At 42.2% G+C, this 7,486-nt stretch overlaps 1 protein-coding gene across 1 annotated transcript; it reads left to right on the top strand.

Annotated features, from left to right (window-relative positions):
- Positions 1-2,474: 2,474 nt before the first annotated feature.
- LOC149593626 (uncharacterized protein F54H12.2-like) lies at positions 2,475-3,386 on the top strand. Its single transcript, XM_089861678.1, has one exon. It carries the CDS (start codon positions 2,475-2,477, stop codon positions 3,384-3,386), a length of 912 nt encoding a protein of 303 aa, XP_089717804.1.
- Positions 3,387-7,486: the final 4,100 nt, after the last annotated feature.

The following is a 7,486-nucleotide window of genomic DNA, read 5'->3' as shown; positions in this document are numbered from 1 at the left end:
CTTTACTACGTAAGACGGGAAAAGAAGTTGTTTGAATAGAAACGGATAAAGGGAAGGAATTTTTGAATTCCTCGGTCAGAAAATTTCTCAAAGAAAAGGGGGTTAAATTCTTTACAACCGAGAATGACGTCCACCACGCCCCCATTGTAGAAAGAGTGAATAGAACGCTAAAGTCTCGTATGTTTAAACTGTTTACCCATCTCCATACTAGAAGGTATATCGACCACCTGCGAGATATAGTGACGGCGTATAACGGCGCTTGGCATAGTACTATTAAGATGACGCCGAATAACGTTAAGCCAACCAATATATTAGAAGTGTATAGAAATATTTACGGGACTGAAACAGAAAAAACGCCCTCCCCCCAAATAAAAGTGGGTGATTACGTTAGGGTTAGCAAAGTAAAAATGGTTTTTGAAAAGGGTTACGAAGCCAATTACTCCACCGAAGTTTTCCAAGTTGATTTTATCGGAACTGCCCGTGATCCAGTGATTTACAAGTTAAAGGATCTGGAAGGAAACCCTATAAGTGGCGTGTTCTATCGCGAAGAGGTTCAGAAAACGGTTAAACCTGAAAGGTTCAACATTGAAAAAATCATAAAGCGGCGAAAAAGGCGTGGAAAATTGGAGTTATTAGTATCTTGGGAAGGTTACCCGAAAACCCAAACCTCTTGGGTTCGTGGAGAAGATGTCGAATCAATCGTTTTACCTAACCCTACCAAGTAACGTCAACGGCTCGTTATTTCCCGATAATACCAGGGCTCATTACTGTACCAAGCTACCTAACCCTATTCATTGAAATGGAAAATGGGAAGTGGCTCTAGTAGATATATTGTATACGTCTACTTTTTACAACGTACCAAGGCCTAAGGAAGAACGTGGTGTTAGTTTTCATAACGTTTCCAGATATGGGAGCAAATATACCGTAGGGGAGGTAGCCGAAGGCAAGAAAAGAGAGAGAAAAAGTAAAGACGCTAGGCGGGAGACCATAGTTGCGCCCGACGTTCCCCCGGGCTTTTACAAGTCTATAGAACATTTAATAAACGTCATAAATAATTCGTTTGACAAAAATGGCCCAACACTGCGGCTGATTTACGATAACGTAACCGGGCACATTACTATAAACCAATCTGAAAAATTATTGAAACCTTATTTAAAATTCGAAAAACCCATTGCCGAAATTCTGGGATACGATGAAGCTAGCGAATGTGCCGGTCGTAGCCAAAGGCCCTCTAATTTGAATTACCACGTTCCGGACCAGTTATTTATCTATTTAAATATCGCTAGCGATCAGATTGTAGGCGACCACTCGGTTCCTTTACTACGGATCGTTTCGGTTGATGCCAAGAAACCATACGGGTCTCAAATATTTCAAACCTTTACCAATCCTCATTACGTACCCGTTGGTAAAAATTACTTTGATATCATCGAAGTTAATATAAGGAATAGTTTGGGGGAACCGGCGCCATTAGAATACGGGAGCTTAACGGTTAAACTACACTTGCGATGCCTAAGCCCGACGTCTTAGAAAGGCGAGAATGTTGCTACAAGCAATATTACAATAATCAAGCGGGAACCGGAACCGGAAGTTATTATATAGGGACTAACCCTAATTTGAAAGGACATGGGATAGGATCGTTCTTCCAAGGCTTAGCAAGGTTTGTTAGGCCTTTGCTTACAAGCGGTGCCAAATTCCTCGGCAGAAAAGCCGTTAGTACAGGGACCAAAATTTTCAGTGACGTAGTATCAGGCAAGGATATTAAAGAGGCTGCTAAGAAAAGAGTAACGGAAACTTTAGATGATATTAGAACACAGAATGGGGGAGGGGGGAAACGTCGCAGACGTAAAAAACCCTTGAAACGAAAACGGGCTCAAAGTAAAAAAGGTATAAAACGAGCGGCTTGCAGGAAAATAAAGCCAGTTCGCCGTCGTATACCCTACAGGTCAAGACGACACGATATATTCTCCTAAACATGTTTCAAGCGACAATATCTGAGCTGGACTTTTTCGAATCTGTACCGATTCAAACATCGGTAGAATCGGCCAAATATGTTTGCTATCGACCTATTTCGGTTTTGGATGGAGACTCTCAGATTGAATTTTACGTTCCTGGAAATGGTGAAGAATATATTGACGCCTCTCTAACTATGCTTTATGTTCGAGCTAAAATAGTACATACGGACGGTACCGATATCGATGACACAGATAACGTAGCGCCCGTCAACAATTTTTTACATTCGCTCTGGGATACGGTGGAAGTAACCGCCAATGATACGCCTATTTCATCTTCAACCGGAAACTACGCCTTCAAAGCCTATCTAGAAACATTGCTAAACTATGGAGGTGACGCGAAAAAATCTCATTTAACTTCTTCTTTATGGCATAAAGATACGGCTGGGAAAAATGGCTTCTGCAACTGAAAACTAGGGACATCTTGTTAGGAAAGAGTTAGCAAAGGGTTCGAAACAGATTGAAATGTACGGAGCCCTACACGCTGATATGTTTAACGTTTCAAAATTCATACCCAATGGCGTCAGTCTTAGAGTCAGGATGACCCGAAATAAACCAGGCTTTGTTTTGCTCGGAGCTCCTCCCCCCGGTGGCGTATGGTACAAACACGAAATACTCGAAGTAGGTTTATATATTCGTAAAGTACGAGTAGCCCCTCGAGTAATGCTAGCTTTAGAATCGGCTTGGACTAAAGCCACGGCAAAATATCCATTCACTAGGACAGAAGTGAAAGTTTTTACCATTTCGGCAAATATTCAAAAAACTACTATAGATAACGTATATTTATGGGTTTTACCAAACAGATTAACAGCGGGTTTAGTAACTCATAACTCGTATAACGGCAAATTGAGTTGGAACCCTTTCGACTTCCAAAACTTTAACGTGAATTATATTAATCCGATTATCGGCTCGGAACAAGTACTAGCTAAGCCTTTGCGACCAAATTTCAAAAAGGGTCTTTACACTAGATCATATTATTCTCTGTTTACCGGATCTGGTACTCATTACAAAGACGATGGTAACGAAATATCTATGAAGGAGTATCCCAAAGGTTATACGCTTTACTGTTTTGATTTGACTCAAGACGGTACCGCGTCAGATATAAATCATTACAACCCTATACGACAAGGACAATTGCGACTTGAACTCGGGTTCGAAGAACCAGTACCCGAAACGCTGACCTTGATCGTTTATTCAGAGTTTCAAAGTTTAATGCACATTGATATAATAGGACCGTCGTTGTTGATTCGCCATGAACGCTTCGACCATAAGAAGGGTTTTGAGATACACCCGCGGATTCATGGGCGTATACCCGCGCGATGTTCTACCCAAATATATCCTTCGATATCCGGCTTCCATTGTTATAAATCTAGATAATCACAAAGGAAACGGTTCTCATTGGGTTTGTCTCTATATCGATGGGAATAAACAATGTTATTATTTTGATTCCTTGGGCTTGGGTCCCTTGACAGAAGATATTAAAACATTTATGAGAGAAAATTCTACGAAAATAAACTATAATAGGAGGGCTTTGCAGCCCCCCGACAGTTCCGCTTGCGGTATATACTGCGTTGTATACATTATGCACAGAACGAGGAGAAGAAGCACAAACATGTTTTTCAAGAAATTTAAGACGGATCCGTGGATGAATGATGTCATCATTTCCAACCTCTATAAGAGAACCACGCCCTCCCACTGAATTCTCTTACCCAATCCCGACTCGGTATTAGACCGTGTTATGACGTCAGCCGTTCCAGCCTCTATAAGAGAAACACACACCCCGTGAATTATCGTATCCAGTCCCGACTCGGTTGGTGTTATGACGTCAACCAATCTCTATAAAAGAAGCCCTACGGTCGTTAGAGGATTCATATCTACTCCCGGTTCGGTTTTAAACAGTCATCCACAGACTCGCTGCTAATTATTATTATGAAGTCCGCCGTTATTGAATTAGAATACCTGAACGGATGCACTCGTAGTGATGGCAGCACGGACATTATCGTGAAAGTAATGGCCATAACAACCATCGAGGCCAAGCCGGCTACCGTTTCCTGGACATTCGCGCCGCCGTACAATAAATCACACGTCTCGATTTCAAAACAACGGCAAAACCAGTGGGTTTCGCGTAATCTGCACCGATTGGACTGGAATGCCGGCCTAACTTCATACGCCAAACTCGACGAATGCCTCGCCGCCGGTCTACAGGGGGTCGACCTAATCTTTTCAAAGGGTGACGAAAAAGTCACCTTTCTCTCTGACCGTCTCAACAGAACGGTTCACGACTTGAACGACTTCAAGTGTCCGAAAGCCACGACCGCGGACATCATTTCTCTTCCCGTACGGTGCTTGTACCATCACCCCGTCGGTGAGCACCGAACGGCTTGCGCCTTTGACAAGGCTTTAATTTACGTCTTATGGGCGCACTCTCACAAGGCCGAAATTAATATTTCGTGCAATCTAGACATCCTTAATGATATTTACATGTGAAAAAATTAATAAATGTATTTTTTTCTTTAAAAATGATTTTATTTTTTCAACATACACATATTTCAGCTTGAAAACAGATTCTCTGAAGGGGGAGAACATGTCTGGTCGTGTTATTTGCAGACGAGTGACGTAAACAACATTTGTAAAGGGGGTGGGAGGTTCATAGCAGGGATGGCGAACGGGTCTGGGCACGAATTATCTTTAATCTCGGGGGGATCCATTTGGTTCGAATGTCGTAAACAACTTTGTATACAAAGAACGTCTGCGGGGCTGGCTGACAAGTCTGGGCATGATTGATAGGGGAGAGAGAGGGTGGGGGCAGTTCTAGTTCTTGTTATAGGTTTAGTTTGGTGGCATGGGGGTAGAATGGGGGTCGGCTCTTGATATAATTTGAGTTTAGTTAAAGTTTAGTTTAGATATATTTTGAGTTTGGTTCTAGTTAAAGTTTAGTGGTGTGGGGGTGGAAGGTGAGGGGCGAACGGGTCTGGGCATGAATTATTATTTTAGCCGCTAGGGGGGTTGTACATGTTGAATTATATAAGCAAACGGAAAAGATCGTTGGGTTTCATAACTAGTATGAACACCGAGGCGAAAAGACGTGAAAGTTTCCATCGCTGGAAGGGTCCGTATACAAATCCCCGAGATCTAGCTAGAGACGGATTTTTTTATTTATATACGTATGGTCACGATACCGTAGAGTGTTATTTTTGTCACGGTATATTAAACGATTGGAAAATTCGGGATTCTGTGCACGAAGAACACAAACGTCATTTTCCTAGTTGTCCCTTCATCCGCGGACTTCCAACAAACAACGTACCGATCGAAGACGGCAAGGGTCACGACGTACCACCCACCGCCCGCTTTGATTATATGGAGTTTCGCATTCCAAAGTCTGTCATTCAAAAGGCAATTTTGGATACCTACGTCCAAGAAATTTTCAGCGACCCCAAGAACCGCGAGATGTTGAATACGACATGAATTCGGAAGAAGCCCATTTAAAAACTTTCCAATCGTGGCCGTCGCTTTACGTTGATGCAGCCGAACTAGCGCGAGACGGGTTTTATTTAGACCGTAGAGATACCTTCAGATGTTTCTTTTGCCACGGTACTCTTCAAGTATGGACAAACTCGGAATCGGTAAACGATAAACATAGACAATTGTACCCAGACTGTCCATACATTTTCGCGCAACAAACGCTAGTCCACACGGACCATACCTTCAGATGTTTCTTTTGCCACGGCACTCTTCAAGTATGGACAGCCTCGGAATCGGTACGCAATAAACATAGACAATTGTACCCTGACTGCCCATTCATTCTTGGAAAACGGACGCTCAATGTGCCTATCGAAGTAGACGTTACTTCGGAAAACGAGGACTATATCTGTCTTATCAAGAAAAGACGAAGCTAAAAGACTCTTACAATGGTGAAAAAAAAGTTACTTTTTGCCCTTTTACCGTAATATATAAAATACCTTACGAGGATCGTTTTAACTATTATTATATCGATAAATTGCATTTTAATGAACGCATCCGTAATATTAATACTTTACTAGAAAAAATACTTTATGTAAAAAAATAAAACATGGATAAAATATTTAACGTCTCTTGATTTATACATACATAGCGCAAAAGTAAAAAAATGCCCCGCTTTAAAAAAAAACGTTGGGAGAGAAATTCGGAGATATGGAAGTTCCTAGGCTTGTACATGCATTCCCCCGCCTTGCACGTGTAACGGAGAGAGGAACCCGAGAGATATATTCCTATAACATTTCAGTGCTATACGGAGAGAAAACGCGCGCCGCTATGCTTGTACATGCATTCCCCCGCCTTGTCCATGCATCGGAGAGAGGGAACCAAGAGAGAGGAAAAAAACTCTCCAACCTTCACAGCGCTCTCGCGGCGCGCACCGCTAGGCTTGTACATTCGCAAGCGTAAAAATAAAGAGACGGTCAAAGGGAAAGAGACGGTGAAAGTCAGGAGGGAACCAAGAGAGAGAAAAAAAAACTCTCCAGCCTTCACAGCGCTCTTGCGGGTATCGGGCTGGGTAAAGAGAAAGTGAAAGTCAGAATAAAAAGGGGACTTAGCGCAAAGAGAGAGCATACACTCAAGAACAACCTCCACCCTTCAGGTGGAGGAGGTGAGGGGGAGACACACCAACCCCCTCCGGGGATGGAGGCATGGGGGCAAAAATTCGTCCCCCTCTTCGCGGGTATAAACCATGGGGGAAAAAAATTCATCCCCCCCTGCGCTGCCCGCGGGTATCAAGGCTTACTATTCTCTGCTGGATAAGTTGTAGGAGGTGCCGATACAGTTTTTACGGTAATGGGTTGTACTAGTTTCTTCATATTTAAATATTTTTGCCGGGTTTCCAAGTATTCTCTAAGTTTAGTTTCTGTAGACCCGGACTTTCGAAGAATGTTATGCATTTCTTGATCTAGCTCAGATAATTCTTTATCCACCGGATCCAAAATGGTATTGGCAGGCACCAAAACCATTTTCTTCATGTTAAACTTTTTATAGCTGAGATAGCACTAGGGATAATACTAGCCAGTAACATTGGCCAAAAGGTTCCGCCTGATTGATTAATCATCAACTGACGCTTCTTACTTAATGGCAAAGACTTTTGAGCCAATAGCCTTATAACTCTCCTGTGACGTTTTAAATGATTTTTTAGTTTGTAGGTCAAAGGTATCCCGCCGTGTGTAATGTTAAGACAAATATTACAAAGCGTCTTTAATTGATCTTTGGTACTGTTTTTTAGAATGTGTTTTCTTTGAATTTTATTGCTTCGTTTAAGCAAAGTTAGGTAGGGTATTTCTTACGAAGTGAGACCGGCCGAATCATTGTATTAAATAGATTAAAAATGCGCCGTCACTCTTTCTTATTCGTCGATAAATACGTACATATTTCCATCTGGAGGGAGGACATTTGTTCTAACTCGTAGAAATTCATCCGTGGCTTGATGACAGTCAATCAAAATGTACGAGTGC

Source organism: Phalangium opilio, unplaced genomic scaffold (genome assembly GCF_054372755.1).
Source record: "Phalangium opilio isolate 3A_F unplaced genomic scaffold, DU_Popi_V2 ptg000487l_1, whole genome shotgun sequence".
NCBI lineage: Eukaryota > Metazoa > Arthropoda > Arachnida > Opiliones > Phalangiidae > Phalangium > Phalangium opilio.
Note: the sequence above shows the minus strand (reverse complement) of the source record. Positions and strands in the feature narration are given on the sequence as shown.

Bases quoted from the DNA above. Each gene is read 5' to 3' on its own strand.
- LOC149593626 (XM_089861678.1), top strand. From the start codon at position 2,475: ATGTACGGAGCCCTACACGCTGATATGTTTAACGTTTCAAAATTCATA.